Source organism: Plecotus auritus (assembly GCF_963455305.1).
Source record: "Plecotus auritus genome assembly, chromosome: 11".
NCBI classification, from domain to species: domain Eukaryota; kingdom Metazoa; phylum Chordata; class Mammalia; order Chiroptera; family Vespertilionidae; genus Plecotus; species Plecotus auritus.
Genome location: NC_137777.1, coordinates 4,676,414 through 4,696,001, shown reverse-complemented (window position 1 = coordinate 4,696,001; position 19,588 = coordinate 4,676,414). Strand labels below are relative to the sequence as shown.

Here is a 19,588-nt window from a genome sequence, read left to right as displayed (position 1 = left end):
CTTCCTGTGGTTGCTCCACCCAGCACTGCCCAGGTGCCAGCTGGGGACTCTGACACGGGCTTCACTTCCGAGGCGGGGACCGAGGCTCCCCTGCGGGGCCCACGGCGCCCCAGACACAGGATGCACACTGAGGCCAGCCCGTGCACGTGACTCCCCACACGGCCCCGCCGGGCACCAAATCCAAAATAAACAGCGGGTCCTGACGCACCGGACATACATGTCACCATTTGTGATTCCTGCTCGGCGGGCCCCGCACAACCCCGGCTGAGGAAAGGGAGCCCAGGGCAGCCCCCGCAGTGCCGAGGGAGCCCCGATCGATCGGGGACACGGCCAGGGCTGCCCCCTCCTGGGCACCCAGCCCCCACCCCCTGGAGGCCAGGTGAGGGGCCCCTGGGTGGGGCTGTGCCCACCTGGAGGGAAGAAGCCTTCTCCTATTTGCACAGGAAGCCGCTGGGCTGCCAGAGGCCCTGGGGGAGGCGGGGTGGGGAGTGCTGTCCAGGGGACCGAGGGGCCCAGGCCTCACCTTGGTGGGCACACCCGGAGCCCCGGCTCACAGCCGTCTCCCTGGACCCGGTCCACAGGGTGGGCACCTAGAGCGGGCCTGTCCCTGGGCACACCCGGGTGCACCTCACAGCCGTCTCCCAGGACCCGGTCCGCAGGGTGGGCGCCTAGAGCGGGCCTGTCCCTGGGCACACCCGGGTGCACCTCACAGCCCTCTCCCAGGACCCGGTCCGCAGGGTGGGGGGCCTGGAGCGGACCTGTCCCTGGGCACACCCGGGTGCACCTCACAGCCCTCTCCCAGGACCCGGTCCGCAGGGTGGGCGCCTAGAGTGGGCCTGTCCCTGGGCACACCCGGGTGCACCTCACAGCCCTCTCCCAGGACCCGGTCCGCAGGGTGGGGGGCCTGGAGCGGGCCTGTCCCTGGGCACACCCGGGTACGGCTCAGGCTCTGCCTTCACTGGGGCCCTGAGCCGGGCATGGAAGCTGCCCGCAGCTCGTTCGATGGCGGTGAAATGCCCATGTGGTGGTCCTTCAGGGGCGTGGGGAGGGTGAAGGGCTAATCCTTGTACATGCGGGCGCCTGCCTGGCTCAGCAGGAGGGGGAGAGGCGATTACAGTCCCGCACCAGGCGCCGGTAGGGCGATGGCAGGGCCCTCTCCCCAGTGGCTTCACCTGGTGCTGAACCCACCGGCCTGGCTGAGCCTCAGTCCCCGCCCAGGACGTGAGGCCTGTGCTCCAGCCCCCAGCTGGCCTTTGGGGCGTTGCAGCTACTCGGACAAGGGCTGGAGCACCCGGGTTGGGGCTACACCCCGGAGCAGTGTCGGGTCTCAGACACCCCTGGGAGCAGCCACTCCCCACCCCCTCCGCCCCGCGCCCGCTCCCCTTGTCCCCTCCCCCCCCACCGTCTTTATCCATTCCTCCACTTCCCTCCCTTTCTCCTTCCCTCTCTCCCGACTCCCTTTTCTTCTTTCACCCAGTTCTACCTTTATCCTCCCTCCCCCGCCCTCCCTGCCCCCCTCCTTGGCCCCCGCCCCATCAGGAGAAGGGGTGCCTACCTACCGTGCAGGTCCCCTGGGACGAAGTTAGATGAACGATCCTTGCAGCTTTGAACGAGATGGGGACGAGCCCTTTATACGCCCAGGAAAGACCTGGGTCATGTGACCCTCCCCCTCATCAAGAGGCCTCCCTCCATGAGTGGCAGGTGGGCTGCCTGGAGGGCTCGGCAGGTGCAGGCCCTGGGAGAGCCTGTCCTGAGCCTCAGGGAGACCCAGGCTCTAATTAGAGAACAAAGGCTCCCTGTACTGCACCCCCCACACCTCAAAGGCTGGAAGGCCGGGATTGTGCCTCGGGGTCGGCAGGGCGCTCTGGGGGATGAGAGATGGGTGACCTGGGGGATGAGAGGTGGGTGAAAGTCCTGGCTCTCCTGTGAGGAAGAGGCCGGCTTTGTTGGTCTACCTAATCCTTCAGCAAGATCTGATGATTCTTCTCATACGTTCCTGGCCTCGGGCTGGGAATTGGATGCTTCTCCCCTTCAGGGATTTTCTCCTGAGCTATGGGGCAGGCAGGATGGGGCTTTGTACCCAGGCTTCCTGGGGCCAGAGCCCGGCTTGGTCTCGGATTACCTGTGGGCCATGGAGCGTCCCTGCTCAGTCTCGGCTCCTGGTCCGTCCTGTGGGGACAGTCCCACTAGGATGGAGAGTGAGGTGGGCCAGGCACTGTGGGGGCGGCAGCGGGCTCGTTCCCTCAGTCCCTCCTCTCCTCTCCTCTCCTCTCCGCGGCCCTCGGGAATGCGTCCTTCCCCAGTTTAACGAGGAGAGCGCACCCGTAGCGAGTGCACCGCACCCCACAATCAGGTGTGCTCGCGGGCGTCTGGCCCTGCATCCCCCACAGCAGGTGCAGCCTTAGCTCCATCTCACCGACGGGACGAATGGTGACCTCCCGGCTGAGGCTGCGAACCCGAGCTGTTCGGTCGGTCGGTCTGCCGGCCTCCTGGGGACCCAGGGCTCGCCCAGCAGCGACACTGGGGAGAGTCGAGCCTTTAAAGGCCCCTGAATGGTTTCTCTGAAGAATCCCTTGTCCCTCATCCTCACCACTCCCGACACTTGGGGCCAAATGGGCTTTGCTGTGGGGCTTCGGCCTTTCCCTTCCCTGTTGGTGGACCCGGTGAGAGTCAAGGTGCCACAAGGACTCAGAGGGAGGGGCTGCCGCTGAGAGTGTGAATGACAGGTCGCGCCACGACACGGCCCGGCAGCTCACACACAGGAAGCCACAGCACAGCGCACCTGTGCCGACAACGGCAGGCACGTGCACACACTCAGGAACTCACGCAGGGACTGAGAAACGCACCTCCCTCCTCCCCCCCCAACGCCCCCATATCCCCGGTCCCTTTTTCCCACCCTTCCTCCCTCCCTCCCTCCCCCTCCTCTCTCTAGCTCATTGGCTCTTCTTTGGGGCAGGAATGAAATGGACATAAAAGCACCTGCGCCTTTGTCTCCAGGAAGAATCCCGTTTAATGATGTCACACGTGTACCTGCCAAGTCTCCTTCCACAGGGGACCATGACCGCCCCGTCTCGTTTACCTCATCAGCGGGGCGCTGGTGGCCACATACACACACAGCACCCCGAGACCGCATTGCTCTAGCATCCCCCAATCAGAACGCACTCAGCTCAGGGCGGGGCAGCTCCCCCTTAAACTCTGGGAGACTGGGGGCTCCAGGCTCGGCATTAATTGCTGCAAAGCATCATGGAAGTTTCCGGAGCAGAGTGACCAGGTTTGTGTGACCTGGGCCAGCAGGAGGGCTGGTGGGACTGCCTTCACCTTGAGGCTTCTGACGGGCCCTCCCCCTTCCATAGTTCCCACGGGTTCACGGGAGAGAAAGAAACGCTGCTTCCCAAAAGAACGGCTTCCAATGAGCTGACGATCCATCAGGGGAACGCCCGGCCCCAGGACTGTCTGAAGCCCACGGAATCACTAGGTCTGGCCCTGCCGAGGCATTAGGGGTGAGCTAATTAAATGCTTGACCAATACAGCGGGCTAATTTTTCAGTTGATAATTTTGTATGGCCCTCCATTGATGCTATACACATCCAAGGGGCCCTGGGCAGGAAAAAGGTTCCCCACCCCGGGTCTGGCTGAGGCCGGGGTGAATCCTGCCAGTGCAGCCCACTTGGGCCAGGGGCCGGCGGGAGAGATGTGGCTGGGTTATGGTTAGGTCCCATTGTTCTCTCAAGGCCTCACACAGACTTGCAGATGTTCTCCAGGCATCTTTGTTTTAAGGCTGAAAAAGAGAAGAAGAAGAGGGAACTCAAACGCTGAGAAGGAGAGGCCACCAGACATCAGTTCTGATGGCACCGGCTCTCCCAGGGGGCAGTGTGTGCCAGGGGCTGGCAGGGAGCTGCCCGGACGCACTCCCTTCCCCTGTGCAATTAGAACGAACGTGGGCAAGACCCCCTGGCTCATTAGCAGCAAAGCTGAGTCGGAAGCGGCTCTCTGTTCAGCAATGTTTTTCTAATGCCCTGCTGTACCTACACATCTCCCCATTTTGCATAAAACTAATCTGAACTCATTCCTGTGCTGCTCCATACATGTAATATGTTGTTTGTGTGCTGATTTTCATGTGACGAGGACAAAAGAAGAGCTAGCTATCTATATAAAAGGCTAAGTGTCCGTCCGCCCAACTGGTAGCTATGATGCGCACGGACCACCGGGGGCAGGAGCTGCCATGACGTGCACTGGCCATTTAAAAATAAACGGCACCACGGACCTGGCGCACACAAACCAACACTGGGCTTTCCCCAAGTGGGACACAGGCCCCGCCACCACCCTGGAGCAATAGACCGCCAAATCGCAGCCGACGCCGCCAAGACCCCATGGCGCAGAATGCGACCCACAACCCAGCCCAGCCCAGAAATGGTGGCAGTGGGCGCCATGTAATGATGTCACACAGCAACGCCCGGCTTCCTCTCCCTAGCGACTAGCCTCCTTGGAGTTTCTTCAGCCCAGGAACCCGGCTTGCTTTATAGCCAGGTGCAAACATTTTACAGTTTCACCAAATGTTTGTGAAGTGTTTTCACGTGCCTCATCTCATTTGATCCTGACAGAAGTCCTGGAGTAGGTAGGTAGGAGACTCAGTAGAATCCTATTTCCTTTTCATTAGCAAGACAGGAATAGCAATATTAAAATATTTCTTCTAATTAATTTCCTTTCAATGTGCACGAATCCGTGCACCGGGACACTAGTTCAATTATAAGTAGTTGGCAAGATTTCCCAGTTCTACCTGCGCCAGGGAAAAAGATTTCTCCTTTGACTATTGAGCCCCCATGTGCCACTCCCAAGGCTGGGTTTTGTGCTGCAGAGAAAAGGTGATGATAGAAGGAGAAGAGCCCTGGCTGTGTTGCTCAGTAGTTAGAGTGTCAGCTCACACCCTGAAGGGTTGAGGGTTCAATCCTCAGCCCCGGTCAGGGTTCATGAGGGAGGCAACCAAACACTATGTCTCTCTCACATGGATGTTTCTCCCTCCTTTCCACTCTCTCTAAAAAACCAAAGGGAAAAATATCCTCAGGTGAGGATTAACAAGGGGAAGGTGGGGAGGGAGTGGGGAGATGGATTTGCAGAAGAAATAAGGGGATGTGTTTGAGGAGGAAGAACGTATTGAGGCCAAAGGAAATGAAAAGAAACAGAGGAGGCACCGGACCCAAAGGGGGAGCCAGGAAGCTTGGTTTTAGGGGAGCTGCTGAGTGGTAGGTGGACAATAAAGCTTGGATGAGGCTTTGAGATGGCAGCTGGCAGGAAGTGAGAGAAAACGGCGGGGCGGGGCGGGGGGCAAACGAATAAGAAGAGTGCTTAAGAAGTGTTGTCATTGCCGAAACCGGTTTGGCTCAGTGGATAGAGCATCGGCTTGTGGACTGAAGGGTCCCGGGTTCGATTCCGGTCAAGGGCATGTACCTTGGTTGTGGGCACATCCCCAGTGGGAGGTGTGCAGGAGGCAGCTGATCGATGTTTCTCTCTCTTCGATGTTTCTAGCTCTCTATCCCTCTCCCTTCCTCTCTGTAAAATATCAATAAAATATATTAAAAAAAAAAAAAAAAGAAGTGTTGTCATGGTATTCGTTTGAAGTTCCTTAAGAGCCACAAGGAAGGACTGGGTGGCTAAACGGTTTTTGTTTTCTGACGTAAAACATTGCCAAGACGGGCCATGTGAGCGCCTGGCTGACACGGCGTTTCATTAGAACGGCGTTTTTCACAGAGTCCCATAGAATTCCGTGGCTTTTGGAAAACCAGAGTCCCCTGGCCAGACGGTGCTGTTAGACGGCACAATGGAATGGCCAGGCACTGCCTGGAGCACCAGGCAGGCGAGATCGGCGCTAATGTCGGCGGGAGCGGGAGACAAGGCAAAGCTGACGCCTGGCACCCCTGAGAGCAAACGGGGCTTTGTGGCCATCGGGAGGAGGAGAGAGGGACCAGCACCCCACTTTCCAGCCACTTGGGGAGCCTCTTTGGCTTGAATTCCTTGTGTGCATTTGCTTTGGCCGGGAATGTGGGTGTTTCTGCGGGGGTTGTCTTCTGTCTGACATTTCCCTTTGCCTGTATTTTTAGCTTCTTGGGACTCGGGAAGAACACAGTCACACACAGAAAGCAGTCGTGCTTGATCTGCCCGACTCCTGCTTTTTCGCTTTTTTAATACCTATTGCAAATACCAAACTGTTAGGTGCAGAGGAATCAGTAACATCACAGGCCAAGCATGTCAAACTCGCGGCCCACGGGCCGCATGCCTCGATTGTTTGGCCCACGTTAGCATTTGAGTGTGACATGCTTGCCCGAGACTCTTTGTCTAGAATAGCAATGACCAGGTGAGTTCCCGGGCTCCTGCTGAGGCAGGAAACGCACTCAGAGCGCCAGAGCCTTTCCCCGATGCCTTTACCCCGTTACGGCACGGCCCAGCCGTATACTCACTGTGCGAGTGGGACACCCTCTTCGCCTTCTGGCAGATGTGGGTTGCATTCTTCAGAAACCAGGAATAGTGCTCAAGACAGTACCTGGAAGTGTAAATCAGAGCTGAGAGCAATCACTATCGTTTGCGGCTGTTAGGAGACAACCAGGATTATAAAAAAGTCACAATGACCCGGGCCAGGGTGCGCAATGGTTAGAGCGTTGGCCTGCGCCAAAGGGTCGTGGGTTCCATTTCCAGCCAAGGGCATATAACTGGGTTGCAGGTTCGATCCCCAGCCCTGGTCAGAGCACATGCAGGAAGTAACCAATCAATGTCTCTCTCTCACATCAGTATTTCTCTCTCTCTCTCTCTCTCTCTCTCTCTTTCCCCTCTGCCCTCCCTCCCTTCTGCTCTCTCTAAAAATATCAATGGAAAACATATCCTTGGGTGAGGATTATTTTTTTTAAAAAAAGTCATAATGGACAATTATCCAAAGCAAGGAAGCCCTTCTCCATCTCTGTAAGGTGTGGGAGGAGAGGTACAGAATGAGTAGGAGAGCACTTATACGTTGGCATCAGAGAGACTTATTTCTAGTCCTAGCATCCTAGTAGGATGTGTGACTTCAGGCTGATTCCTTAATTCTCTGGCCTTAGCTTCTTCATCTATAAATGAAACGCAATAACAGCACCGACACTTGTGGGGATTTGCCAGGCTCCTGACCAGTGCCAGACTTGTCACGGGTGCTCAGCAAACGGTGAGCACCGATCTATTTTGTGTGTGCCATGGAGTAGTGCCGTTATAGTCAAACCGGAATGCCCTGCTCTTGGCTGGTGTCTGCACAATTGCTTCAAAGGGCTGAGGGGAACAGCACTGAGGGCCCTGTGGGAAGAAGGGGTGCAGGAAGAAGGGGTGCAGGAAGAAGGGGTGCAGGAAGAAGGGGTGCAGGAAGAAGGGGTGCAGGAAGAAGGGGTGCAGGAAGAAGGGTGTATGACTCGCTCACTGCAGGACTCTGGGAATCCACTTCCCTTCCAACCCTCAGCTGACGTGTGAGGAGGGTGGCCTCGGCATTCTCTAACTTCTCTTCCATCTCCATCATCCTGTGACTCCAGCACACTCTGGGGAGCAACTAGCAACTCCAGAAAGTTAGCCATAAAGACTTGCCAGGTTCCCTCACCCTCAATTTAAAATGGAGGAAGCTGAGGCCCAGAGATAAATGGATTTGCCCAAGGACACACTGCTTTCAAGTGGCAGAGCTGGACTTGAACTCACGGCACCCACTCCGTGCCGGAACACACTGCTATTCTACTGGGCCAGAAGATCGGGAGAGCCAGGTCCAGCTAGGAGAACACACAACCCAGTTGTTGCAGAGGGAATCGATGCTGGGAATCATTACAAAGGACTTAGAAGAAACCAACAGGGAAATCTTGTCTAAAGTAGAAATAAAGGGGAGAAAATCCTTGGCTTCTCCATTCTACTGTCCGCCAACCTCCTGCCAGTATCTTCCATCGAATGAACTTACAGGAGACGGCTGGAAAGGCATTCTGGGAAATGGGAAATGTACCAGTCGGCCTCCCCGGCCTGTCCTCCTGCCCCCAACACACACACACATGGCAGAGAAAGAGCAGAGAGGATCTGAGGGTGGCGTGGAATGATGACCACCACCAGGGGTACTTTGCTGTGAGCGTGTGACCTCATACTCTCAAGGTGACATCTCCAAACCTCGGTCAACAACCTTGACGTGTCAAGCTTGGTCCACAGCTGGCATGGCCCCTGGGTACTTAGTTGCCACAGCTACACCGTATCAAGGAGGCGAGAGCTGAAGCTCCAAGTTGGCATGAGTGGATGAGGGAACGAGGCACCTCCAACCGCAAGCGAATCGCCTCAGCCAGCAGCCACCAAGCCAGCTGCCCGGCCCTGTGCGGGAGCATTCAACGTCCTCTTCCCTTTCAGCTCCACTTGCTCTCACCACAGCCTGGCAGTTCAGCCAAGAACGCTGCTGCCCTTCGCCATGGATGGAATGCCTCCACCGTGCTGGCTAATACCTGCGGGCCTGTGCATCTTGCTTATTGCCCTCTCTGGGTGCAGGAAACGGCCACACTCATGAAAGGATCCAAGACCAGGGCCAGAAAGGGGTGATGGGAAAAGGCTGAAACCCTGACCTTGAGGCTCAGAGCTGGTGGATCACGGAGCCTGGAAGAGCGGAAGGATAGAATGAGTAGACTTTGAAAGTCACATTAAAGATCTGGGAGACTGAGCTCAGACCGGGGAGCAGAACTAGTTATCTACGTTGTTTGGCTCCGGGTTTCCAGCCAAGAATAAATTCCAGGAGACAGAACAGTATATCAGCATCCCAGGGCAGGAAAGTGTCCACGCCTACACCTTCTTAATAGAAAACGGGGTCTGCCTTCTAATTTTCTTGGTTTAACCTTCTCATTTGGCCTGCAAATGACAGCTAGGGGTTTATGAAAGACCTGTAATTTAGATGGACACGTCCTCTGATTATTATCTTCTAGCAAACTTCACCAGGAGGAGGCACTTGGGTTTCAGGACCACTCAAAGTCCTCTGTGACCATCCCACCAGGTAGGACACAGTTCAATTCAACTCGACTCCCCTCGATTGCACTTATTATGTCAGGCTCTGCCCCTGGTTCTGGGGACCAGAAATGGATAAGGTTCCATCCTGGCTCTTGAGAAGGTGACAATCTAGCAAAGAACTCACTGGGGAGTCCATTCCTTGAGGCGCCCCTGTCGCCTGTCTGTAGTTCATGCCTGCAGAGAAGTCGTGCAGAATAGGACGCGCATAAATGCTGGACCAGCAGCCTCTGGCCCAGGTTACCTCATGGCCTCCGTCCTGGGGTCCCTCCTCGGGCTCGCGCAGAGGCACTGCTGGAAAAACCGGCACAGCTCCATCAGGCAGGGGGTGAGCTTGTGGGCGGCCCCGGGGAGGGGCCCAGCTGTCACGGGCCCTTCTCTGAGGATCTGCTGAGGACACCCTAGGAGACACAATCCCAGACCAGTCGAGTCAACAAAAATGTATGCAGGGTCTCCCTTTGTTAGACTCTCTGAGCTCAGTGGCTGTGGTCCTGCCCTGACCTCAGGCGGCTCTGAGACAGACAGGGAAGCCTGGCGTCCTTCATGGTTGCCCCGTAAAGTGGCTGCGACAGGTCTGAGGGGTTGGAGGGTTGGAGGAGGACAAGTGGGATCCAGTTCCTGGAGGGAACCAGACATGGTTCTACTGAGGATCTAAGACATTGAACGGGCTGGGGGATGAGATAGATCTGGGCTCAAAACAGAGTCACCCTTTACTAGGAAGGACTCACTAAAAGTGGTTCATGAAGATGTTAACGACCTGCCCTGCAGAATCACTACAGAGAGAGCGTGAGAATAGGCATAACCCAGTGGCCGGCACACAGGAGGCGCTCCGTACATACTTATCCGTAGAAGAGTGAGTGGATGTCAAAAAGTTGGTGGCCTACTTCGTGAATGGGCAGAATCACATACTGGAAAATGCCAGGACCCTGTTATTTTATACTTAGACTAGAGGCCCGGTGCACGAAATTCATGCACGGGTAGGGTCCCTAGGCCTAGCCTGCGATCAGGGCCAATCAGGTTCCCCGCCTCCCAGCCTCCCCGCCTCCTCCTTCCCTTGCTCCCTCAGCACCCCGCCGCTGCTGGTCACCCGTCATGTTCCGTGCTGCCCCCTGGTGGTCAGCACACGTCATAGTGAGCAATCCAACTCCTGGTCTCCCAGTCGAACTCCCAAGGGGACAATTTACATATTACCCTTTTATTATATAGGATTTCTCATTAGATGGATGGACGGATAGGTAGATGATAGAGCTATCTAAGTAACTATAGGTATGTAGGTATAGATCAAATAAAGCGATAGCTATAGATACAGGTAGACCCAGAAGGCAGGGTTATTTGCAAAAGATGATTGTGCTGGGAAAATCGAAGGCAGCAGGAAAAGAGGAGGACGAACTAGGAGCTGGACTGACGCCATGAGAGAGGCCATGGGCAGGAGTCTGCAGGAGCTGAGCATGCTGGGAGGACAGGACACGCAGCCGTCGGTCATTCACAGGGTCTCCAGGAGTCGGAGCCGACTCCAAGGCAGGTAACAGCGAAGATGCAGACACAGCCAACTTGTTTTCTCGAAGCCCGCCTGCCCACTGTCCCCCCCGCCCCCCGCCCTCCTGCACCGCTGGCGAGTTTCTGCGGATCCCGGAGAAGGGCGGGCTGCCATTTCCTGCGGCAGCACAATCCCGTCTTTGTGTGTGAAGGCCCACTCACGGCAGGCTGAGAGCGGGGTTCAGACAGATTGGGGTGATATGAAAACGGAGACTGTGCAGGCGCCAGCATTTAATAAAGCCTCGCTGACACACGACTCGGGACATCAGGAAACCAGTCTGAAAAGGCCTCTGGGATGGGAGGGGCCTGAGGCTCAGTCAGCTCTGAGGGGGTCACTTCGGATCCATTCCTCCCTCATGGAGACCGGCTCAACAGAAAGGAGGAGGGTTACCCCAAAGCTGGGGGACTGCAGCACAAACCCCAGAAACCGGGGCCGAGCCTCTGACCAGACCCCACCTGGGAGGCTGTCCTCGCCTGGAATGTCAGGAGAATGAAGTGTGCAGGGCTGGGGAGGGCAGGGTGTCCTTGAAAACAGAGAAAGGTCAAGTGCACCCAGAACATGGGGGTTGGATCTCGGAGTCATTCTGGCCTCCTTCCCCTCTAACATCGCGCCCGTCGGGACAACGTCCACTCGCCACGTGCACGGCGCGCTCTCACGGCGCTGGCTCAGGAACCGCGGCTGAATAAATCACACCGAGCTCTAAGTGCAGAGCCACTTCCACACACGTCACCTCGCTTCAGACAAAGCCTGTGGGAGCAGACGTCTTCCGTGCCCAGAACAACAGTTATTATTCTCGCGGTGTGGCCTCGGCACGGGCTTCTGGAAGCCGAGTGCTGGGCCCGTCTCACCGGTAAACGGTGGAGCTAGGATGTGGGTCCCAGAGTCTGACTCTAACTGGCTCACACACACCTCTTTTTATGGTGCTGCACAACCTCACCCCAAACCAGGGGTCCTCAAACTGCGGCCCGCGGGCCACATGCGGCCCGCCGAGGACATGTATCCGGCCCGCTGGGTGCCGCTGCCTGTCCTGCTTAGCAGCCGACTCGTCCCGGGCCCACAGTGCGCATAGGAATTTGTTCCTAGTGTTTTTTTTAAACTATAGTCCGGCCCTCCAACGGTCTGAGGGACAGTGAACTGGCCCCTGTTTAAAAGGTTTGAGGACCCCTGCCCCAAACCAACAAGAGCGATGAGAGAGACACATGCTGGGACGTACTTGAGATGTGGACGCGGTGGGGCCCCGGGACCAGGGCTGGCTCCTCTCCAGGGGGCAATGGCCACAGAAGATCACCTGTAAGGACCGAGGGTGGCCTCACCATTCCAAACAGAACGGCCTCGGGTTAACCTCCCAACCAGAGAGCCACAGCACCTGAAGGACAAGGCGATCTCAGATCTCTGGGGAACGGTGACCGAGCAGGAGGGGGGGATTTACCCAGGCTCACAGGCCAAGGCCGAGCGCTCCTGCCTGGTCTCCTGCAGAACCAACAAGTTCAACAGCCAGCTGTCTGCCTCCCGACACCCGTCCCACCGGGCCCTGCCCCGAAGCGGGTCCTTCCTGTGGTTTGGGGTTCTCTTTCCAAGCACGCACGTTCTTACCTGTGTGTGGATACCGGGGGGCCGGTGCCTTGGTTGGACTGGACGTCTGTGTGCCGGGGGTGGGTGTTCCTGAGCGAGAGGGGAGCCAGTGAGCCTGCACTGCCCAGGATGCCTGGCTGGGAGCAGGGCCCGGGCCCCCCGTCCAGCCCTGGGCATCCAATGTTGGTTACCCAGCCGGGGGCCAGGCAGAGCATTGAGGATGCAGCAGTGAGTAAAACAGAGCCCAGCTGGCGTGGCTCAGTGGTTGAGCGTCGACCCAGGAACCAGGAGGTTATGGTTCGATTCCCGGTCAGGGCACATGCCCGGGTTGCCGGCTCCATCCCCACTGTGGGCGTGCAGGAGGCAGCCGATGCATGATTCTCTGTCATCGTTGATGTTTCTATCTCTCTCTTCCTCTCCCTTCCTGTCTAAAATCAGTAAAAAATATATACATATATATTTTTAAAAAAAAGCGGGAGACTTGGGGGAGAACATCCTCTCTTACCTGAGGCCGGGCTGGTCCAGGAAGGGCTGCCGTGTGTCCCGGCAGGAGGCTCCGAAAGGCTCCCCGTGGTCCCCGTGTCCTCGGCCTCTGCGGGCGATGTCGCTGCGGAGGAGAGTGCTTGCCAGGGCGGCCCTCGAGGTGTTTCCTCGCCGGTGGTGGGAGCCCAGGGCACGGGCGGTGTGGACGCCCAGGCCTGCCTGCCGTCTGTCACCCATGGAGGTGCCGTGGCCTTGGCGAGGAGTTCAGGAAGCCCGTCTGTGCTCACCGCCTGCTCTCCCTCCGAAGGATCAGGCACCTCGGCCCAGGGAGAGGCTCCCCGGGCAGACACGCTGGTGCTCCGGGCTGTGCGTGGAGGGCTTGTCCTCGGCGGTGTTTGCTGGCTTGTGGGTGTGAGCTTTGAAGCCACAGCTGTCCCCCTGGTGGCTGTAATATTTGTGTCACTTTGGACGTAAAGACCTGTTGCGTCACTGAGAGGTCATCATCGTACAGCACATATTTAGAACACAGAGACCAAACCTTACTCAGACCAGCACCACACGTCACCAAAAAGACCGTTTCTCCGTGAATGACAAATTAATCTAAAACATCAGCCTCTGCGAAGTAGCACCGTGAACAGAAGGCAAAGCTGTCAGAAACCCAGCGCGAGGCGATAGGGAGCAGAGAGGACTGTGGCAAACAGGAGGCAGGTGGCCCTCCTACGGGGGGATGAGGGCGGCAGCTACTCAACACCACTTGCTTGTTGCACGAGTGAGGGGGAGGATCCAGGGTTGCCAGATCTTTTGCAAAAATTAAAATGGCAACATCCTTCTTTTCAACCCAGGATAGCTAAATGAAACCCTGTGGGCAGCGTTCTGTCTTCCATTTGCCAGGAGGGAGCCTGGTCTGGAGACTCTAGCAGGCGTCCTCAAACTACGGCCCGCGGGCCACATGCGGCCCGCCGAGGACATGTATCCGGCCCGCTGGGTGCCGCTGCCTGTCCTGCTTAGCAGGCGACTTATCCCGGGCCCGCAGTGCGCATAGGAATTTGTTCATAGTTTTGTGTTTTTTTAAAACTATAGTCCGGCCCTCCAACGGTCTGAGGGACAGTGAACTGGCCCCCTGTTTAACAAGTTTGAGGACCCCTGCTAGAGCCGGCATTCGGGCGGTTTCCACTCACCCGGAGCAGCAGCCAGGCTGCTGGTGAACGTGTAATTGATGACCGGAGATTTCTCCGCCAACTCCCAGAAGTCGGAAAGGTTCCGTCCTGCAAAGACCCCACCGATGGGTTCCACCTGGGCTCGCCTGCTGGGGGCTGCATCTATGTCTCAGCTCGGAGAACTCGTCCAAGACCGGCGGGGGCTCACCTGCCTTTCCTGTCATCACGCAGATGAAGATGCAGTCGGATGCATTCGTCTGACTCACTGTAAGACAATGAACAGCACCTGCGACTGAGCAATGGCTCTGGGGCTGCAGCGTCTTCGGTGGAAACGAAATGAAGCTGGAAATGCCCAGCGCCGGTGCTGTGCGAAATGAGGCTGTGTCTTCACTCGGAAGGTGGCCCTGCTTTTCGGGGGGGGGGGGGGTTCGGGGGGGGGATGCAGGATAATGAAATGGCTAAGGGCACAGCCTCTGGGGCCAGCTTCTCTGGTTACAACATCAGCCCTGCCACTTAATAGCTCCCTGAACCAGGGGGAACTGCTTGACCTCTCCAGGACTCAGTTTACCCACCTTTAAAATGGTGAACATTCTCATCCCCCGTCCCTTACTTGCTATTTGCAAATCCCCAAATCTCTGTACGATGGGAGGTTTTGTGTCATTTTGGTACCAAACTCATTCGGTGGCCAAACCTGACTGGACAGATGTGAGGTTCTTTGTCGTCTTTATCTCTTGCACGTGGTGGGCAGGGTCACCCTCTGCTGATCGAATAGGGTGTCTTTGATGACAGGAGGCTGCCCTGGTGCTGCTGGAGTTGCGTCATGGACGATGCAGACACCCTATTAGACCCTCACACGTCCGAGAGCTTCTGAATTCCTGACACACTTGTCCCTGCAGGGACTGTGGGCATGTGGGTGCATGGCCCTAGTCAGGTGGTTTTGATGACACCAGGAGAGGTGCGTGAAGCTCTAAGTGTGATGCCTGACAGATAGAAAAGCTCAATAAAGAGTTATAATACTTATTATTGTTGCTGCTAATGTAACACTATCATCATATGAATTAGCAAAGTGACCAAGGGCAGGAACGTCAGACCTCGATCACCTGGGTCTAGAATTCTCTCCTGCAAAATGGTCTTGGGCAGGTCCCTTAGCCTCTCTGTGCCACAGTGTCCTCACTTGTAAAGTGGTGATAAGTACAGTGCTATGTAGGGTGCAGCCCTCATTAAGTGAGGGAATACACGGTAAGCCTTCAGAAGACTCCCTGGTACATGTACCTAATGACATCTATTATGATCTCTCTTTCTCCCTGTCTCCTTTCTTCTAAAACAGTAGTTTCTCCAGAGTGTAGCAAACCATCCTCCGATGAGCCCACATGTTGGGCTGCTAGCTAAATCTGTGCTTTTCGAAGTGGGTCCCCAGGGGAATTGCCTGGAGGTATATGATGCCACCTTATAAATGGGGCATGTCTTTCTCAGCTGTATGGTAGATATGGGCTTTGGCTCCATATAGATCTCAATCTGAATTCTGAATAACCTTGAGCAAAATATTCAACCTCCCTGAACCTCAGTTTTCTCATCTTTAAAATGGGAGCATAGCTGTCCAACAGAAGCTGTTTCCTTGAATCTGCCTAGATTTCCCCCGACTTTGAGCCTTGGATTCGTCCTCCAATGTTCTGAACCAGGAATAGCTCTGGCGGGAAGATGGAACTTGCAGGTGCTGGTGGTTGAAAGGGGACCCACTGATTGTCTAAATTAAACTTATGCTAAGTTCCTGGCAGCCTGGCCTATGGCAGGGGCTGGGGCAGGGATTGGGGTGGTCCACTGGGTTTGATTGCACTCCATGGCAGATGCCAAATCTCAAATTCGCCAAGCATTTTCCAGATAAACACACCTGAGAGGATAGAGGTCGACTTAAAAATCTCTGTGAGGTAGCTGGTGGAATTTCCAATGATGTCCACCAGTAGGGCTGTGAAATCTGCAGGACAGATTGAGGAAGTTTAAGTTTCTGAGACTTGAAGGGGAAAGTACATTATATTTGGATATTTTAAGAGTCAATTTTACAAGTTTGATTCAGTTCAGAGATTTGAGGGATATTAACAACCATATAAATGCCACTCATCATTTTAAAAAAGTCTTAATTTTAGGCAGGCAGGATTATAAGTCCTCTTTGTCCTCCATTGCCCTCTTCCCCCAAATCCTTGTCTGCCACCCCCAAGATCTGTGCAAGGCCACATTGTTGAGTAATGGTTTTTCTAATTTGTTTCCCCCCCGTTATCCTATAAACTTCTACAGGATCTGCAACACCCTTCCTGTCTCACCCCACAATTTCCCACCTGACAGGTCATTGGTCTGATAAGCAGTAGCTAGTCCTGCCCACCTGATAGGTCATTGGTCCGATTATTTCAGCAGTAGGTAGTCCCACCCACCTGATAGGTCATTGGTCTGATAGTTTAAAGCAGTAGCTAGTCCCGCCCACCTGATAGGTCATTGGTCTGATTATTTCAGCAGTAGGTAGTCCCACCCACCTGACAGGTCATTGGTCTGACAGTTTAAAGCAGTAGCTAGTCCCGCCCACCTGATAGGTCATTGGTCTGATAGTTTAAAGCAGTAGCTAGTCCCGCCCACCTGACAGGTCATTGGTCTGATTATTTCAGCAGTAGCTAGTCCCGCCCACCTGACAGGTCATTGGTCCGATTGCTTAAGCAGTAGCAGTACCGCGTGGGGAACTTGGCCTGGTCCATCGTCTTCAGGTTAGAAACTGTGAAGAGGAACAGTCCACACAGCGGTCCTGACACCGCCTGGCCCTGCGGGTGCCCCGCTCACCATTATCGCCACCAAGAGGCACTCACTGTTGTAAATGGCCACAGACAGCTTGTGGAAGGCGAAGGAACTGTAGGACGTGATGCTGAGCAAGGAGAAGAATTTCTTGCCATCTGCCAACGACATGGAAACAAAGAAACAGACCCACGCCTACTGACAAAAATAAATAACAACACACATTCGCAAACCGATAATAGAAATTAATAAAGCAGCGAACACCTAATAAAGTAACTTAAATAACAAAATAAAATAAAAGCAAATTAAAAATGCAAAAATACACGTCACTTGGCTGTATTTTCTGTGCTCAGTAAGGAATTGTTGAGTGAATGGTCCCGGATCTAGGACAATTCTCACTCAAGGCACTCATGACCGGAAACTCGGCACCTGTGGCGTGTGGGACAGGCCTGCTCTAAAGTGCTGGCAACCCTCCCTCACTGGGGTGTTTCCCTCCCACCCCGAGATAGCCAGGACAACACAGCCTCCCTCTGAGAAAGGGGAGCTGCCACACGTATGTGCCCCAGGTCACAGAGTCCAGCCGCGAAGCTGGACCGAAGCCAAGGTGGCCTGGATGGTGCTTTTAAGCAAAGCTTACCTTTTTTTTTGTTGTTGTTAAATATATTTTTATTGCTTTCAGAGAGGAAGGGAGAGGGAGATGGAATCATCAATGATGAGAGAGAATCACGGATCAGCTGCCTCCTGCACGCCCCCCACTGGGGATCGAGCCCGCAACCCGGGCATGTGTCCCGACCAGGAATCAAACCGTGACCTCCTGGTTCACAGGTCGAAGTTCAACCACTGAGCCACACCAGCCGGGCCAGAAAGCTTACCTTTTAAAGCTCTGCTCAGCATGTCGTTCACCAGCTCCGTCAGGTTCAGGGCCGACAGGTCCACCGGCCTCGCAGGCAGGTCTGGAAGAGAAGTGCTTCCTCACTGCTCACCTCCAGGTGCCTCCTCCTGGGGAAATGGGAGCCCCCGACCCCAGCCCTGAGCTGCTGGAGGAGCCTGGAGGCCTGCACTTTGCGGCCCTCAGGCTGGTGACCGTGACAGTCACTGGGGACATGGGAAAGGCCGATTCCAAGTCGCTGCTGGAGATTCTAGCCTCCTGGGGCCACAAGCGGCCTTGACATGCACCTTTAAAGAACAGGCAGGTGAGCCAAAACCGGTTTGGCTCAGTGGATAGAGCGTCGGCCTGCGGACTGAAAGGTCCCAGGTTCGATTCCGGTCAAGGGCATGTAACTTGGTTGCGGGCACATCCCCAGTAGGAGGTGTGCAGGAGGCAGCTGATCGATGTTTCTCTCTCATCGATGTTTCTGACTATCTATCCCTCTTCCTTCCTCTCTGTAAAAAATCAATAAAAAAAAAAAAGAACAGGCAGGTGACTCCGGAGCAGATGCTGGGGCTCATCGGCCCTGCCCTTTCCTCAGGTAGGAGATGAGGCTCAGAGAGGCTCAGAGAGGGAGAGAAACTTGCCTAAATTTGCACATCTGAGCCCCGGTAAGGAAGGGGTCAGGACCTACTTCCTAGAGCTGAAAGCCCGGAGCCTTCACAATATTAGGCCACTTGCCCACACGGCAGTTTGTGGCATCCCAGGAGAACAGGTCAAAGGAAATTCTGAAAAGCCAAGGCATTCAGTCATTCTTGAATCATTCAACAAATACTCCCCGGTGTGGGGGTTAATGGGTCAAGGAAAAGGAGCAGGTCTCCAGCTCCCTGGTCTGTGGCTCGGGCGGGAGGAGGGAGAGTCACGTGCATGGCACGTGAGGAGCATCACAGAGGGAACGATGCGGCCGTGAGCGCCTCTATCAGAGCACCCAACCCGGTCCAGGGGGTGGAGAAGGCCCCCGAGCGTGGAAGTGACGTGAAGCCGAGATGTGAAAGGCCATCGCTTGGGGTGAGATGCCATTCACTCATAGAGCGTTTGCTCCTCTTCTCGCTGCGAGGATTACTCTCCACGGTGCCTTCCGCTGGAGGAAGTGCCTGTGCCCCGTCCACAGCTGGAAAGGCCCAGGCCCAGAGAGGCTGAGGCGTGTGTTCCCGAGTTACAGTGTCACAGCGGGACTCCGGGCCCCGTTACCTGTCGCGCCCAGGAAAGCCCCGGCTTTGTCCTTCTCGGCTTCTTCACTTCCAGACCCTGCCATGCTAGTTTTCAGGACTCACACGGCATCACGGGAGCACAGGCTCACACAACCTGTGACACCCTACAAGCATCTGGTCTAACACTCCCTAGAAGGGTGAGGACACTGAGGCCCATGAAAAAGGGGAGCGATGTTCCTAATGCCCACGCCTGGCTGTGGCCCTGCTTCCCCTCCCCCAGCCCCCAGCCCCCAGCCCCTGGCCATCATCTTCCTCCTTCCCGCCTCTGTGCGTTTGGCTATCTTAGACTCCTATGGAAGCGACAGCACCAGTGTTGATCCTGACGCTGACTGCTTTCCCTCAGCACCCAGTCCTCCAGGCCCACCCACGCGCTGCCTCTGCCAGGATCGCCTTCCTCCTTCGGGCGAACAATATTCCACGGTGTGCCAACCCCACACTTTCTTGGTCCACTCATCTGTGAGGGGACACTCAGGTTGCCCCCTGCTTTCCAAGTGCCCTGTTGAAAGTAGGTCCAGCGATTCTCAGGCTTTTTGGTTGGATAGCAGAGCTTTGGGGTGAGAGGTAGGGGGGACTATGGCTCCTCTTTTTTATAATATGACTGTGTGTGTGTGTGGGGGGGGTGGTTATGTTACCACAACAGGAAGCCTGAGACACTCTCTCACCAGCCAGCAGGCCGTGCTCTGGGGTGGAGAGCTCAGTTCTCCACTGAGCAGCAGGCCGCCTGAGAGCCCACCTAAAGCAGCCGCTCGGAGGCCTTGGCGGCACTGACCGCTGTGCCTGTCACCGGGCCGGAAGCAGAGGCCTCCATACAGGCCAGGGGTGAGGGCCCGCTGGGTTTGGATCTCCAGGCTGTAGGGATGCTACAGGCTGCCAGGCTCACGGGATCCCTGCACCTGAATCACGGGACC

General features: G+C 55.9%; 1 protein-coding gene across 1 annotated transcript; it reads right to left on the bottom strand.

The window, feature by feature from the left end:
• Window positions 1-3,733: 3,733 nt before the first annotated feature.
• HHLA1 (HHLA1 neighbor of OC90) lies at window positions 3,734-18,724 on the bottom strand (the record flags this gene model as incomplete). The annotated part of the gene is made up of 13 exons (XM_080646485.1): window positions 3,734-3,777; window positions 6,452-6,534; window positions 9,265-9,421; window positions 11,771-11,845; window positions 12,151-12,219; window positions 12,635-13,090; window positions 13,791-13,877; window positions 13,978-14,034; window positions 15,658-15,741; window positions 16,441-16,524; window positions 16,616-16,699; window positions 17,414-17,494; window positions 18,661-18,724. The coding sequence occupies 13 exons, from the start codon at window positions 18,722-18,724 to the stop codon at window positions 3,734-3,736; spliced, it is 1,425 nt and encodes a 474-aa protein (XP_080502611.1).
• Between the last annotated feature and the right edge of the window lie 864 nt (window positions 18,725-19,588).